Source organism: Cotesia typhae, unplaced genomic scaffold (genome assembly GCF_013202065.1).
Source record: "Cotesia typhae breed Kobodo isofemale line unplaced genomic scaffold, CoteBio_Ctyphae contig_22, whole genome shotgun sequence".
NCBI lineage: Eukaryota > Metazoa > Arthropoda > Insecta > Hymenoptera > Braconidae > Cotesia > Cotesia typhae.
In genome coordinates, this window is record NW_027423728.1 from 5,759,123 (window position 1) to 5,777,697 (window position 18,575).

The window sequence follows — 18,575 nt, forward strand, 5'->3', positions numbered from 1 at the left end:
ACAAAAATCACAGTGTTATTAATTTTATCTAATTTTATTTAATGTCTCGTTTTTATATTTTTTGTTACTTTTTTTATTGATAATAAATTGTTTTTTATTATCAAAAAAATTTTATATGGCCATATATCATCATATATTTCCATATGGGTCCGTTTATAATCATTTCAGAAAGCTGTATGCATTTATTTAGAACCATATTCATTTAGTTGTGATCATATATGATAACATTTAACCGTACAATTTACTAATACGTCTGAATTGGCTTAATATGCCTTTATCAGGCCTGAAATGGTCATAGATGTCCATATATAATTTTTCGATCAAAAACATGTTGAAAATGTTGAAAATGCCCAACGGAGGGTGCATGTTCTTTGAATCTAAAAAGTTCCTACTAAAGAGTTAATTTTTAGGAGATAAGTTAAAAAAAAAAAATTACTCACTCTTCTAAGGAGCTTAATTGATTTTGGTCTCACAAAAAATCTTAGTTAAGGTACTTATTTGTAGAAAAAAATAAAAAATTATAATAAATTTCTTTATCCTCACAAATAGCCTAATGGAGCCATATCTAAAAACTTTTTCAAGAAAAGTTTATAACTTTTTCTATTTCAATAATAAAGTGTCATTTAATTTATCATTTTATCTACCATCAAACATACCTTACACGTTATTCTCCGCTAGACAGACAAAAAATAATAATAGTAAGTGTAACAGTACTTTGAGACAGGAAAATAATTAGGAAAATTTTCGACGTCAAATTAACATGTTCGATTTACTGAAAACTTTAAAAACTAACGGAAGATTGTTATTATTATTATTATTATTATTATTATTATTATTATTATTATTATTATTATTATTATTATTATTATTATTATTATTATTTCAGTCGTTTGTTAACTAATATGTAGCATAACAATATGTTTAAAAACCCGAAATAATGACGTTTGTACAAATAATTACGATGTTAATATAATAATAACGAGTCTCAATTAAAATTCCGATAGGTTAAGCACAGAGTGTCGTGAACAATCAACCATCAGCACGTCAACTTTTAATCATTTCTTACGCTGTTAAAATATATATATTTTTTTTTATTTTATTATCGTTATTATTCTACCAAGATTTATAATAATAATGATTATTATTATTTTTATAATGATTGCTCGTATAATCGAGCATCAATAATTATTGATCATTAATCTTTTATAATCGCTTTTATTATTTGCAACTCGTGAGTTATCATTTTTTTTACAAAATAATTTTTTAAATTTAATTGTATACTCAAAAAGTTCACTAGAATTTTTTTTTGCGAGTAGGTAATTTTAAAAAAAAAACCTCCTTACAATTTTTCCACTCTGGAATATCTAGTTGCAGTAAATTTCTAATTAGTTTGTTTAGATACGGCCGATAGTAAACTTTTTAGTGAACCAGTGATGCCTCGTTAGAAATTTCAGACCATTATGATATGATAAAAACGTAATTACAGGTAATATAAATTAATAAATTGCCAGAGTACGAGTGTAAGTATAAATAGTCTGGGTTAGAAATAAATATTAATAAACCACGCCTTGCTCCTTTCCCTTTCTTGATAGATACAAGAACAGAAGTTAAGTCTACGGTCTGGAGAAAGACATCGATAATAAGGTCATGCGTCTGTAGGTTAATAGCTTGCTACTCTAAGCACCTGTATCAACTATTTATTTTTTTTTATCTCCTTTTCCTATAAGTAATCTCAATATTACAATTTACAGTTTAACAAGTAACATGTTAATAAATATTTATACTTTTTATCTGTTACTTTTTAATCGAATTACCGGTGAACTATCGGATTTATGCAAAAAGTCAAAGAGCAAGTTCCTGCTGATAATTTCATTCCACTTTTAAGACTCCGGTTTTTTATTTTTTTGTATTTAATTAAGCTCAAGTTAATTTTATCTGTAATACTTTCCGGCGGAAAAATTTATCCGGAAATTACAAAAATTCTCGGGCGAAATTACACGCTTCGTTTTATGTAATATTTAGTGTTAGTAATATAAATAAAAAGATGAAATTTTTCCGTTGGTGTTTTGAAGAGCAAAAAATTTAACTAATTTAGTTATGTGAAAATTGATTGTTAATTTTTTTACGGGTTTATGTTTTCACGTAACAGTAATTTGATTATGAAATTTACATCAGCGCGTTTTAATTTTTTTTAAAGTGAAAATTTATTTAGGTGATGGAATTTTTGTGAGAAAGTTTTGAAAGTATTATTTAATAAAGCAAAATTTTGGTTTGATTTTTTTGAATTTTTTTTCAAACTTAAAAATTAAAACACCCTGTTAAAGCTTATGTTTCTTACTAATGACGATAAATATGAAAAAATACTCCCAATGAAATAATACAACGCCATCTGTTGGTAATACCATTAATGATGTAACTGAGTGGGGGTTTTTGGATATAAAACGGTTGGCGCAACGAGCAAAGTGTGTGCGGTAATTCACGAGTGTCCAAAGTTTTATCCACCCAGTTCATATATAAATGAATGTAATTTTAATCGCAAATTTTAAGCAGCCATTTTTTTAAATTATTAACGTTGTACAATGTCATTAAAAAACAAAACGAAAAATTTTTATAACAAAAAAAAATAAAATTAAAAGTCATAAAATTAAAATTTATCTTGCAAAGACCACCTACTGATTCCAATCTTAACTTTCATAGCCGGTAATCGTCAATCAGGGAATAAAAAGTTCCAGCTGACAGCTCCAATTACGAATCGATAAATTAATTATAAATTCAATAAATAAATAATTTAATGATCGTGGAAACTTGAATTAGTACCCTTAATCAAGATTATTTAAAACATTGGGACATAACTCGCGTGTCGCTCGCGGCATTTCACGGCGTAAAGATTCTTGAGTCTCTAATATGAAATCCCCGACTGGCATCATCTTCATCTTTTCTTCTCTTTCTCGGATAATTCCGTTGGCATTTTGTAATAACAATAATAATAAAAAACTATGACTGTCCTTGAGGTAACGAGTTATATATCACACGAAACTAAACAGATCGGATTGGATGGTGATGTCGCCTTGTACGAGACTTGGATCACGGAATGCCATCTTAATATCCGACGATCATGTTTACTATCACTAAAAAAATTACAGGCTCTTTAACGTGCGAAAAATTAACAGCGAAAAAAAATGATATGGCAGACACAATAAAAAAATATAATATAATAAAATAAAATAAGTTTGAGAACATGAGGACTGGTATCGATGCCGGGAATATTTTAGTTTTTATTGCCCAAGTACACGCGATTTATTCATTTCATTTTATTTAACTATCTATTTATTTAATATTGTTTTTTATAATAAAGTTTACCTGGGGCTACCCGGGGAAGCTCGGGACACGCCTCAACACGACCCTCGTAACGGGCGAATGCTCTTACTATCCACCCGCTGCTATTTTCGGTCTAACGGACCAACTCTATGGGGTTATGCAGATTAAGCGAGCGTGACGCTCATGCCCCGCACGATTCTAGCCTTATACTTCTACAACAGTTTTCTCCGTCTCCGTTAATCCTCTCCTGTATGGGGTATACAGCTCTCCATTTTCATTTTTTTATCAAATTTATCTAGTGTTTAGAGTTTTCGCCACGAAATTGTCCGAGGAAAGAAGCTTTTGGTATAAATTTGAGTTTAAGTTGATTTTTGGCTAAATTGTTATCGATACGGTAAAATTGATAAGAACTTTTCTCAGAGAAAATTAAATTTTCTTAAAAAAAAATTTTTTTTTGATTATGACCCAAAATTGTGTTTAAAATTTTTGAATTTTCAAAAGTATTATTTTTCGCTCACTTTCAAATTTTATTATTTTAAAGTTCAAATTGTAGCTAATCTAATCCTCAATCTTATATCTTAAAGTATGGGGATGACTAAAATGAGCCTACTATATTTTTATTTTTAATTTCGCCTTTTCATTTTACTTGCTAACGTAATTTTGATCTCATTTTTTTAGCACCCGACTGAGTCGTGGGCAGAATGATAACCAATCTGGTTTTAATTTTTCCGTGTAAATAAATTAATTTGCATAAAATATGTTTCCAAAAAAAAAGAGACAATTATACTATAATTAATTGATAAAATTAAATTTTCTGCATACGGTATCAATATTACATACCGGTAAAATTTTAATTAAATGCCGGGGAGTCAATTGTAAAATATTCGCGGGAAATCGTACATTAATTATTAATAAATGGTAAAATGTATAACAATAAAATAAAAAAGGTATGTAGCAGTTACAGAGTATAGCGGTTTTAATTTAATTAACGTGAGCGAGTCCAAATGAGAATAAGGTGCAAGTAACCGTATGTTATATCTGCGTTATAGATATACTCGACGCTCTGATTAAGAGCGCGTAGTGTTTTTATTAAAAGGATTTTAAGCAAAAATGCAGCAAAGAAGCAAGATAGAAATAAAGAACACAGAGTGTAATAGTCGGACGGTAATTTAAGGATTTTTGAAACTGTTGGAGTTTGCAATGCATCCTTTTTGTATGTGCGCTTGTATAAAAGTGATAATAATAGCAATAGACATTACACAGATATTGAAGCCGCGGCATGCGGGTAATTCTGTTCTGGGTTTACTATCATATTCAGAATTTCAAATTCACAGAGCGTAGGCGTGCGTCGGTGAATTAGCATCCTGGGACAAGTGTGTCCTTGCCTCGTCTCACACATCCATTCTATCTACATTTCTAAATCACGTTCAAATTTTCAAAGGGCTTTTCGTTCCTCAATAAATCACTCTTTATTATCGCCCTCGCATGTATTTATTGTCACATTTTCATACATTATTAGTTATTAGCTTCACGTACTCCTTTTTATGCATTGACATATGTAATTGTTAATTAATTTTCATAATAATAATAATAATAATAATAATAATAATAATAATAATTGTTATTATGGTAATTATTCGTCAACCTTTGCATTAAATTAGACATTTATTGGTTATAGATGAATAATTTATTTCAAAATGCTTGATAATAATTTTCGACCGTTCAGAATATTGTATTTTTGAAATTTTTTGGATAAGTTTAGATGTAAGTTAATTTTTTAGCCAAATGATTAAAGATATAAAGATTAAAGACGTCTTTCTTGTGGAGGATTCAATTTTCTATGATAAAGTTTTCTCATGATTTTTTTGACCAATAATATTGCCTAAAATTAAATTTAAATCTTTCAAAAATTATATTGTTCGTTTGCTTCAAGATTTTATGACTCAAAAATTCAAATTCCAGCTGAAAAATAAAAGATCCTGTAAAATTAATGAGGACATTTCTTGTAAAAAATTAAATTTTTTAAAAAAAAAATTCGATATAATTTTTTCTTCAATATTTGACCCCAAATTAATTTAAAATTGAATTTAAAAATTTTTTCATCTTCTACAAATCTCACTGAAGTTTAAATCATAAGCAATTAAAGAAAAAAAAAATTCGTGTGCAATACAGGATTTATTCTGACAGACAGATTGATGAACGATATGATGATGAATGATAAATTCTGTTAGTTAAAGTTCAATTAACTTTTCAGCGTCTGAGTCTTGACACACGATAGCAATCTTTTAACACGATAGTCCACGATAGGAGAGTTTATCTTACGTGTAAATCAAAATTATATTTATGCTTGGTATAATATTTAATGGGCATATATTTAACAGTCTGGCTGGTAGAGAACAGACAGACATGAACCTGGAACTGGACATAGACATAGACATCAGTACGGGAGTATAATGGGGATTTCGGGCGGCCAGGTGTGTATCGAATTCAGTGGAGCGTAAAAATGCTGGCGATCGACGACCCGTAACGATCATCGGCGGACACCGCGGGCTTACATGAACCATTGTGGGAATCGGTCATCTTTATATTCTTTTACCGATACGATATGATGTACACCAACAACAGCTATGGGTGTAGGTACGGTAACAATAACAGCTACAGATACAGTATTAACAACTCTGGAGAAAAGTATATATATTGTGCGACGAAACACGGGTACGTAACCGTATAACTGGAGAATATCGAGTCCAGCTCTTGGCTGGTACATATAATACCAGAAGAGAGGAGAGTTAAGCACGAGGCCAATGCTCTTAAGATAATCCTACCAAACCGGAGCCAATAAAATCGTGACGCTACAGCGTAATTGGAATCTCAAGGGAATAAACCATTTCTTATATTATCTACTCTTACTCTCTTGCTCTCTTTCAGGAGATTCTGGGCCTCTTGCTTCCAGTTTGGCTGCTCCTCGCTTTCCGATATTCCGAGCAGAGGGAATGTCGAAACACTTTGCATATATGCTCCCGCTTTCAACAAATTAATTCTTGATAAGTTCGCTACCATCTAACTGCGTTTGCTTATTTTTTCTGAATTAAATTATGGGATTAGAGGGTTGAATATTTCATTTTTTCTCAAGAATTGCTTCATTTTTTCACTAAATTGCTTGGAGAAGAGAATTTTTAAATAATTTTCTTGTAACACTTCTCAGTTAAAAAATTTTAGGGCTCCAATTCATCAATTTTTTAATTGCTGGAATTTATGCGAATTTTGGAGTCAATAGATAAAAAAATTTTTTTACAATTTGAAATCTAATTTTTATGTAACACCTCCCGCTTTTCAATGGTATATGCCTCGAATCATGAAAGTTTTTAATTGTTGTATTTATATAAATTTTTTGAAGCAAAAGCTCAATGTTGTTAACATACCTTTTAAATAGCATGAATACATAAAAATATAGATTGGAAGAGCAACACTTGAGGCATATAAGATCTCCATTGATTCCCATTAGCCTATTTAATTGCGTAATCCTATAAAATAATAGTTGTCAGATGTATTGGAAGAGTTGTAGTATAAAATAAGTGAGAAACAAGTAAGCCCAAGCCCGATAACTGAGGACAGTGGAGCAGGATAGGTGGATAGGTGGATAGGTGGATAGGTGCAGCCGTACAACCAGAAGGGAAGTGATTTACCGCAAATTGCCCGTTCTCAGCACAGAGTTACATTAAGCATTAGGCAATCGCGTGCATGAGGTATCGTCATGTGCTCCTAGAAAGAGCACGTGAGTCTCATGCTTTTTGCGCCAGATCATGCATAGTATACGTACAGACATACAGACGTACCAAACACATACTGATGTAACATTAAATTGCAAGTATAAAATCATTACATTTTAAATCGTGCTCAAAACACTTTCGATTTGTGCAATTTTCCAGGAAAATTTTCCTCTTTTGATGTACGTAGAAACAAATTTTGTTGGAACAACACCAGACGTGTTGTGGTGAGAAATGAATATGTTAGCATAGGAATAACAACTTATGTGTAGTGAAAACAAAGTCAAGATTTTAATAAGTAATTTATCTGTTATAGCAACAAAACAGTTCTGGTATTATAGCAGAATCTATTAGTTTATTCAAAAAATCGATTTATTGAACATAAACCAGTCAGTTTGTACAACAAATGTTGGAATTGAGATAGCTATATCATTTTATTTCTAATAACTAACAATTTTGTTCTACTAACATTTTTCCAAAACAGTAACCAGATTTTTGAGCTTGAAGTTTTTTTGAACTTAAAAAGCTACAAACTTTGCAATAGAAAGAATTTTGAGTATTTTAAACTTGAGTGTAAGAGGAAGTTTCAGGGACAGCCTGCAGAGTGAACCATATCCTCTAAAAATTAACAAAATGACGGCCTCAGGAAATTTTTTTCTAAATTTTCGAGAAAAAATCAACAGTTAAATTCGTCATAAAAAATCGAAATTTTTGGGGAAAAAAAAAAAAAAGCTTCGATAAGGCCCAAAATTATCTATTTATAAAACTAAGTTTTTATCCGATTGATTTTAGATGAATCTCCAAGGACTTATGATCGTCACCGCAAAAACCATTTTTTTGGAGCTGGGTCAACACAAACAGCTATAACTTTAGGAATTATAAATTTTTTTTTTTTTTTTTAATTTTCTAGACTTCAAGTCAAAACATTGGATAATAATGCTATATTATTACTTTTGTAAAATAACATGATTGAATAGCAAAAAAAAAAATTACTGAAAATTCTCATTTTGATAGATTAATTTTGTGACAATAACAAACTGGCTTATTGTTACAACTTGAATAATTTTTTTAAGAAAACTAATGGATTTGTTACTGTATTTTTTACAGTTATCCTGTCTTGTTATTTTAACAAAATCGTTTTTATTAATGACAAAAAAAAAATGTTCTACTACTTCGTAGATAATCATTATTATTTCTACTCATTTTCTTGAAGCTTTTATTTTAAACTCTTCATTGGTTCATCTGATGTTGAAATGCATCTGGTGTATTATCCACTTCAACTTCAGTTATATCGTAATCGCTCCATTGGATTGGACTAGAGTAAACTTAACTCGGATGATTGAGATTTTTATTGTTCAGATGTTACTTAAATCCCCGATACTTACTTACGGTGATATACGTACTAAAGGCTGATGAATCAACAGATTGATACAATAGGCCGATTAATACTTCGAGGAATATTATATTACATTATTATTCGAGTAATCTTATTCATCTGGCTGTATGATGAGATTTAATGATCAACATTGTCTATTATGTGTACACAAAGGTCGACAGGCTGCAATTATAATCAACTCTCCTTCATTGTCTTCGTAATATAATAATTTTATATATTATTTTGTTATTAAAAGTCTTTGAGGATCTTCTCGTTGCTTACTTAAAAGCGCAGGATTAAATTATTAAAGTTATTGGAGCTATTAATTTATTAATGCCAGACGTCGTCATATTTATTATTTTTTAGATTAAAAAAAAAAAATTACTTGATTTTTTTATAATTAATTGCAGTTTAAAAAATTAAAATTAAAATGTAAAAAAATTTGAGATAAGATAAAAATTTATTTTATTGCTAAAAATGTGTGAAGTGGTTAATGAAATTTTTTTTGACATTACTTTTGAATTTTTGAGCTCAGAGAGCTGGCCTGCCGGTCAAATGTTTTTTAGATATTTTTTAAGTAGTTTTTTTTATTTAAAAAAAAATATTTTTTGTTTCAGGTAAGCGCGTGCCTCTATTTCAAGAATTTTAATGAATTATTTTTGATACTTATTTCCAAGTAAGACTTCTCTATTTAATGTATAATTTTAAATGATTAATTGTTTTATGCTAATTGACTTATGAGATTGTCTGATTATTTTTAATGAAATAATTGAAGAATTTGATGAATATTAATTATCTTAGTGGAAAAATGATATCAAAGAAATGAAACGAATGCTCTTTGATGTTAAAATACAAAGGAATTTATGAAGTAAGACACCTGTAAAAATACGCCAGACAAGTTTAATAGAGAGAATAAAGCTGTGAAGGGTAGAGAGAGGGCTGAAAAGCGTACGCAGGTAATGTAATAAGAAAAATAATAGAAAATGAAATAAAAATAAAAATAAAAAGTGTTTGAAGCCGGCCGCCTTGTAGACAAATAAACGGTTCAAATTATAAAGTAGATACGGCTAAACGAGAGTGACGTCGGCTTTCAGCATCATAATTTCAGATGAGTGGGTGTTTATGCCCCCAAGGCAAATAGTCTTTGTCCGAGTAGTTGTATTAATACCACTGTATCACTTACGCTCTCATATTGTGGTATTGAGAATCTTCACCGTCAAATTTTGACTTTTAACCTTAAAACTTTCCAATTTTTATTTTTACGCAAATTTAAAACAAAAATTAAAAATAACTGTTGCTGTTAAAGTTTTAATTTAATTTTTGATCGTTTGTGACGGAATGTTCATTACTAACTGTGAAATTTAAAATTTCATAATTAACTCGTAATAATAATTTATAATTTATGATACACAATGCGAGCGCATCTTACAGAATTTAATTTATAAAAAGGGAGTTTAAAATTCATGATTGTCGAGTTTATTTTTGCGGGGTATGAAGTTTAGTGGCGAGTATACAGCATATTGTACTTTTACTATTAATATTACTTAGACCGACCTATTATAGTCCTCGTATACTAGACCGTATACTGCGGATTCGCGGTTGTGTATAAAGTATACGACGTCGTTACAGTTAAATAAAAATGACTTGGCATTGTGGTGCGTTACTACTTATACTTAGTCTTTTACGATCCTTTCTATCCACTTTTACTTACTATAGTATATATTGTGCCTCTACTCGGCGTTATTGCCATCAGCGGTACACACTACCACCTGCCGTTGTATATAGAGCCGGAGACCGATGATGAATTTTGAAATTGAAAGTTACTGCGTCCAGGACTTTGACTTTAACCGGACTTTAACTCGCTCGTAAATTATTATTTTTTAATATTTTGCTTTGGCTTTGTGTGGCTTTTGATATTATTACTATTTATTTATTTTATTTTTTTTTTTATTATTATTATTATTAGTTAATATAGTGTAAAAAATTTGCGGAGTGAATTCATTATTATTTTTCAATTATTTTTCAATTATTTATCAATAACTTTTTTCAATTTCCGAAAGTTAGATTTTTTATAGATTCTCTATATAATAATTTATTTGTAAAGAAATCGTAAAATTTGCTTCATAAAAGTCAATTTCAGTTATAGTAAAAATAATTATTTCTATTTAATTAAACGTAGTAATGTTAATAATTTTTCATTATTTACTTTTTGCATTGGAATTTTTAATAAGACTCAGAACTAAAATAATCTTTATAAAAATTCAGTTTAATCTTCTAAAAAAGTCAAATTTTTCGAAAAAAATATAATTATTATTTACAAAGTTAAACAAGAGATAAATTATTTAAAGTATTTAAAATTTTTTCCAGTTAATAAAAATATATTTTACTATAAAACATTGTACAAATTAAAAAAAAATTACTTCGGTATGATTGTGAGCACCTACAATTTTTTAAAATATCAGGTTTGCTTCGTTAATAATGATTATAATAATTAAAAAATGATTATTATTATTATCTCGTAATAATAGTGAAAATGTGAATAATTATTAAAATTGACAAGCAAAAACTGTTGAAAAGCGTCGCGGAAATAAGCAATATATCTCGAAAGTAACTCTTGGGTTAAAAATGATAAAAAAATTTCAAAAGCGATAGCTTAGGGCAATAAACAAACTTATATGTGTGATTTACCATTATTGCAAACTGGTTCGCGATAGGTTTCGCGATAAGAAAACATCGTAAATCGTTATCAAGAAAAGATGAACGTCATTCTTACACACAGAATAGCATCGTATAAGTTTGTAATATAAGGAGTATAAGGTACATATAAGTAAGGCGAGTTTCAGTTTAAACCACTCGTACTCATACTCATACTAGTACTAGTGTTGCGGTAAACCCACTACTGACTAACATTTCTAGTGTCATAGGCACACATGTATCGCACTTAGAATCGTAAAGACCACTGATTGCATCGGTTCATAATAGCTCAAGCAATCTACCTACAATATAATAATAAACGCTGTTAAAAGTGTCACGATAAATAATTTACTTCTGTGAGTAAGACGCCTCGAAGTTTCTCATACTGATTCTTACACTTACTAAATCATTTTTTTAAGTATAGCATAATAATAATAATAATAATAATAATAATAATAATAATAATAATAATAATAATAATAATAATAATAATAATAATAATAATAATAATAATAATAATAATAATAATAATAATAATAATTTTAATCATAAAAAATATTCCAAAAATATCAACAAAAGTAACGCCACTTTAAATAATTTAGAAGGCTTAAATATTGAACAAATAACTACTGTTACAAATTTGAAAAGTAGGAATAATAATAATCGTGAGAATAGAAACACGTCCCTTGTTGTACTCCTATTATAAACATTCTCTATTTGATAATCTAAATATTTTCCTAGTCCTCATATGAACTACGAGTTGATGTGTCTGATGTAACTGTCATTGCGTTACACCACTTGGTACATCTAGTACCCCTCGAAATCCAACTACACATTCCTACTCCAACACATATATCTGTATTTATAACCATATCTGTCAACGACTTCCAAGTGTTTCCATTTTACTACATCACTAACTGGCACATTGTTGTGGCAAACCAAGTGTTTTTTTTTTACCTTTATGTAATTCACCACATTGTTATTGTTATTTTTATTTATTTTTTGAATATATATCAGCTGACAATAGTCACTGTTATAATACAATTTAATCTAAAAACTGTCAAGGTAGGTTTTCTAAATAAATAAAAATATTTAGTAGGTAAATTTATTCTGTCTGTTAGTAAAAAAAAAAAAAAAAAAATTGTTTGACAAAAAAAAATTTTTTCATATAATATTTATTGAAACTAAAAAAAATTACGGTAGTTTTTTTTATTAATATTTCAAACAAAAAAGATAAATAATTACAAAAAACCATAAAAATTTTTTAAATAATTAAAAAATTTTAATAATATAAACGCACCTAATCTCGTAATTCAAATTCAAACAAATGAAAAAAGCTTAGCTCTTATAAATTACTAACGTGTCAAAAGCCCTTGAGAGCAAATATTCAAAAGACATTGTTAATAAGGCGGTTATAAATTATAAATGATGAACGAGAAAAGTTTTGCGTGAGAGAAGCCCTCGGAGTAGTGAATTTCGGTAGTTAACAGCAAAGTGATGACACAGCGATGGTTACAAGTAAATGGAACCCGTGTGAAACACATGTGACTTCACCTTACTCACTGGTTGCACTGCTCGAGGGTTATCGCACTCTCTCTTTCACTCTGCCCTGACACATCGCTGAGAACCAGAAACCATTATCTCCCTTGATTTATCGCCCGAGTAATTACTGGCAATTAGTCCTAATGACAATTGATAATAATACTCGATTTAGAGATTCACGCGTTTTAAAACAAACCTTTTCTAAACACTTTCTACAAGCAATTAACATTTTAAAAAAATTGTTTATTTCAATATTTTGACGAGGAAGATAATAAATTTATAAAAAGAGAATTAATCAAAAAATCGAACTTTTAGAATTTAAAAAAAAATATTGACGCTATTGACTTTCCGCTATGAAATTCAATAATTTTCAAAAAATCGGAAAGTTATTGGCCTCACCCCAATGATAACTAATCTAAAATTTGCAATCATATCTGTAAATAAAAAAAAAAAAAAATAGAATTTGAACTCGTCAAAACCAGTCTCTCCTCTCAACATCGCACAGGTCGCTCCGAAAATGAAATGAAATTTCTATCGATTCAATTTAAAATAAATCGAGTGAAAAAGACGGATGATATTTATCAGCGAATCTCCACAATAAAATATTTTTAAAAGCGATTTATCGTCCGTGAACTAGACCCCACGCCGTGGTAAAAAATTCTCAACGACCGGCCGTCGGATTTCTTTCTAAAATTGCTTTAGATTGTTAAAATTATCCCTAAAAAAGTTTATATTTATGTTTATACTTACAATCAATGAAATTCCCCCCTCAAAACTAAAAACCACTAGAATTATTTGAAATGGCATCAAATGTAGGGATTGCAAAGCGTAACATAGCATTACAGAGCTCTGATGGTTGAGTTGATGTTTGAGTTCGAGTATCGCACCCGTAAGTACTTTCCAGAGCAGGATAATTTCCATTCGCAAACAGTAATTGTAATAAAATAAATAAACAAACATTGCGGTTTCAAAAGCACCTTCACTTCGGACAAAAATTCCCATGATTGCGCGAACTCCTATATCCAGTTTAAAACTTTCAATGCAAGTCGTAGCAAAATGTTGCGTCGCATATTATGTTATCATTATTATTATTATTATTATTATTATTATTATTATTATTATTATTATTATTATTATTATTATTATTATTATTATTATTATTATTATTATTATTATTATTATTATTATTATTATTATTTGTTATTAATTGCTCAGGGGGGTTTTCCCCGGAGTCCGACTCTCCGAGGGCCCAGCCTGAGCGCCATCCATTACTGCTGCACCACTCCACACAACAAGGCGGTTAGTGAGTGCAGCAGGCCAAATTCATTTGCCTAAGTAGACGCAGGGATCCCAAAATGACAGCCTTTTGCATCCGCACTGCTAGAGACACGGCTGCTGAACTGCAAGCCGGTATCTTCGCAAGTGAAGACACAAAAGACTGTTTCATCCTCTCAAGGACGCCGACAACCAAAACGACGAGTTTGACACGGTAACCTGGGTACAGTTTGCCAATTTCAAACAGGAGATCCTGATATATCTGGTGTTTGTGCTCTTCTTTGGCCGAGATATTGTATTCGGCTGGGGCCGAAAACTCAATGACATAAATGTCACGAGTAGCCTTGTCAAAGAGCACAATATCAGGTTTGTTGTGGTCAATCCGCCGGGTTGTTGCGAATGGTATGTTCCAATAAATTTTGGAACTGTCATTCTCAACAACCTGCGGAATATCTCCTGGCAGATAAGGCAACACTGGTGTCTCATCGATACCGCAGCTATATCTGAGATGATAATAGAGTACTCGCAGGGCAGCATTGTGACGCTGTATGTAGGCACCTCTTGCCAGCACAGGACATGCCGATTATTATTATTATTATTATTATTATTATTATTATTATTATTATTATTATTATTATTATTATTATTATTATTATTATTATTATTATTATTATTATTATTATTATTATTATTACACACTGAGATTATGTATTTTAGTTGGCATAAAAGTGGACAACGAGAGTACTCAGTGCGTAGGCAGGTTAGATGCGTTGTCGCACTCGATTGCGTGCAAGTGCAATCATAATCACTTGAGTGGACTCTGGTCCGTCTAACCACCATTCTATTGACCAACGAATGCAAGGGCTGGACTCTGCATACTGCACACTGCTATCTAACATACTATCAATGTGCAGTGCGTAGTACCCTTTCGAATGTGTGCAGAACTCTCGTTATAGTCCGTATAGTTTGTTATGTATATATGCAGATGATGAAGCTGACGAGAATGGAGGATTGAACCAGAGTGATGGAAGAGCTCAACAAAGTAAGTGCGTGTTACAGCTTACACCTTACACCTTGAAACTTGTTGTTGTAGTCATAGTTATGGTTGTAGTGATAGTTATAGTAGGGACTTACTTACCTCATGCCTGCAACACGAGTGGATTATGTACGCAACCGTGTTTTACGTTTAATTGCCCGTTCGACCCACATTCCCGGATGATAACACGCCTGATGACGATTAAACCACTCGATTCGAAGAACTTTTCAGGAGGAACGTAGAAGCTATCTATATTTCTGTCTATCAATGTGGCTGAACCAATTTGTCATTTTCTTAATGCTTTGGTCATTATTTTCAGCATATATGCTTTTAAATGGTGTTTGTATTTGTAGTTGTAGGAAGTTATGGATAGATAAATCGTGAAATAAATAAATAACATCAAAAATTTCTTTTATAGCATAAGATATCTAATCTTTATTGAAGCATAGCGTTTTGAAAAACCTCCTTACGCTTGAGAAAATCGTTATGAACTGACTAATTCTTAAATGAAAACTATTTTACAAAGAGATCTAAATCTTTCTTCTAATACTTAAAATTACAGATTTTTTTTAAATAGCAGTTTAATTGAAAAATTACCAAAAATATAAAATTTTTATTTAAAATCACAAAGTTACATTTGACATTGAAAAAATTGAATGTTTTATTTTATTTTACAAAAATTTTTCGACCGAACGTTGTGTTAAAACTTTCCGATAGGCGGCGTATGGTCGCTGAATTCTCTCCTAACAAGAAAGTGAAGTCTTAAAAATTGAGTTAAGGAGTGTGAAAACAAAATTGAATTTTTCAAATAAAAAATAATTTCACTTAAATAATCAATCAAAAATAATTCTAGATTTTCAAATGTCACTTAGGAGATTTGAATAATTAATTCTCCCGAATCAATTAATCTATTTTGGTAATTATTATTATTATTTTTTTATACCGTCATCAATATATCACCTTTCATTGTCTCAAGCTATTGTCAGCGTTATAAATGCACGAGATAAAAAATAAAAAATAATAGTCCGAGGTCAGAGCACGACCCTGAGCCTGAGTTGGCTTTGTATTGTCTGCAGCTCCGTTACTACGACGATCGATCACAGACGTACCGGGAGAACTGAATATTTCACGTCAGGATGACTCATTACTCGTGACTTATTTGTTCTCTTTACTCTCTTCTATTTTATTTTGTTTTATTTCAAAAGTTGGGTGTGATTCGACGTAGATTAACAACAATCATTTATTTATCCCCCAGGTTAAAAAAGCATTTTAATATTTGAACGATTATCGTTTTTGTCTTTTGTGTTAAGTGTAGCAATAGTAATAAAGTTACTGCTGTGTCACCACCAACCTTGGCCGTTATTTTTTAGTAATTTGCCGTAAAAAATGCTCGGTAATTCATTTTACTTCTACTTTAAGTGTTAATTTAAATTCCCGACTTTATTTCTCGTGTAAATTAGAATTTACTTCTTTTATTTTTTTGTCAAAGGGATTAACTACCGTGCTAATTCATTTTTACGTTACTTTAAATAACAATTTTACTCATTATCAAAATTACTATTAGCATTGGAAATTCATGAGTCCGATCGCTGTAAATGAATAAAAAAAAAAAATTTTATTTAAATAATTTTACTTGTGAGTTATACGCACTAGAAAGACGCTTAAAAAAGAAATTGTACTTAAACTTTTCTTGAGTAAGCTTTTTAGTTAATTGATATGAAAATTGTTCCTAAAAATCCAAAAAAAATCCATTGATAAAAAATATAATTTATAAAAATAATTTTTTAAAATAAATGATTTTTGGATTTAATTTCCAACTAAAGAAGTCTTTTTAGACAAATCGCTAAGATTGATCATTTTGACGATATAAAGCGATTATTTTTTTGTAATATAAAAATTTTATTATAAAATTAAATTTGTATTTTAAAATCATAGAAAATTGAATTTTGAAAATTCTGAAGTCGTAAATTCTAATGGCTATTTTAAGAGCAGCTCTAAAACTTAGAGATGAAAAGGTAGCGAAGAAAAAGTAACAATTTCTGTAAATAAATAAACTTTAATTTTCTATAAGGATCGTAAAGCAGGTAGATGAGAAATAGAAAGGTGTAAGGAGTGCCAGCAAGAGGTAAGAAGGTGTAAGGTGGAAAGTGTAAGTATATTTTCTCGAGACTTTAAAATGAAGGAACATTAAAATTTACAAGCTCCTAACTGGTTTTATGTTAGATCTCAAGATCGTACGTCAGATGTTATCGACAGATAATGTAAGGCGAGAAGTGTAAGATAGAAATTCACCTCAACTTGTATTTTAGTCCTGAGTCATTTATATATAAATATAAATATAAAGTTAAATCGATAGTATCTCGCAAGTGGCTGGCCTGCCTTCAGTATATTTCAGATAACGATATTATTTGATGGACGAGACACTCAACACTTAGTTTAAGTTATAATCCGCGAGAACAGAGATAACACCCGTATTGACGGGGTGAACCTCTTATTATATTCGTTATATTTAATTCGCTGATCGACAGCCACGCTCGAATTATTTAACATAACGAGCACCTACTTTGCAATAATATTAACCCGTTAGCTCGTACTTTTATTCAACCCGATGATATTTATGCTCTGATAGCCGCTATCGCTTCGCCGATTTGTTTATTCGCTTTTTTTATTGCTCTTATTTACCTATTATTATTTATTATATTTGCGTTGTTTATTATTATAACGCCGAGGATTAGTTTTAATTTACGTTTACGGTAATGCTTTTTGAGTCACTGGGCGTTAAATAAATCCTCTGCATGCGATTTTATTCGTGGATTATTCAATGATAATTTATTTCCGGGTGTCGTAAGTCTTATGAGCGGTAATTTCTGTGATAATTGGATGGATTAAGTGTTTAATGTTGGATGGTTATGATGAGATATACCCGGAGAACTAAAGAATATGTGATCGTTCGTTAATATTGGACTTATGGCATTATTCTTCAACATCTTCATCTGCAAATGGATAAATTTTCCTTCAAGTTTTATGACCTTCACGCTTAATATCCTCATTTGCAGATAAATTAAATTTTGATCACGTTTCATCTTTAGATGAAAGAATTTTGTTGCAACCTTTAATCACAGATTAAAGTATTGTTATTCAAATTTTACTTGCAGATAGAGTAATTTTTTTCTTTTTTTTTAATCTCGTCATTTGCCCATTAAAAAATTTCAATCAATTTTTACCTGCAAATATGAGAACTAAGTCTTATCAAAGAACTTTTCAGCAAAATCAATATTAAAAATTTTAACTTCACTTCCAATTTTTGAACCCGTTCAGTTTGTAGTTGATAGCTAACCTGCTTATAATTTAAATACTCCAAACTCGAAAGAAGACAAAATAAGCTTTAAAATTTTCCGTATAAACATAAACAAACTCGATAAAAAAGAAAAAAAGGAAATGATGTTGTAAATGAATACATTAATTTATATGTTAATGTATGATAGCTGAGATTTATCTAAGCTTGGGAGTATGATATTAAATTCAATGTTAAACTAAATATTGAAGGTAATATTAACATAAGTAAAAA

At 30.0% G+C, this 18,575-nt stretch overlaps 1 protein-coding gene across 1 annotated transcript in view; it reads left to right on the forward strand.

Annotated features, from left to right (window-relative positions):
• Positions 1–18,575, forward strand: part of LOC141538460 (CCR4-NOT transcription complex subunit 6-like) — a 144,189-nt gene that overhangs the window by 114,480 nt on the left and 11,134 nt on the right. Inside the window, exon 5 of the mRNA XM_074259922.1 lies at positions 9,078–9,136. Coding sequence (XP_074116023.1) covers positions 9,078–9,136 — 59 coding nt within the window. The remainder of the gene's footprint in view (positions 1–9,077; positions 9,137–18,575) is intronic.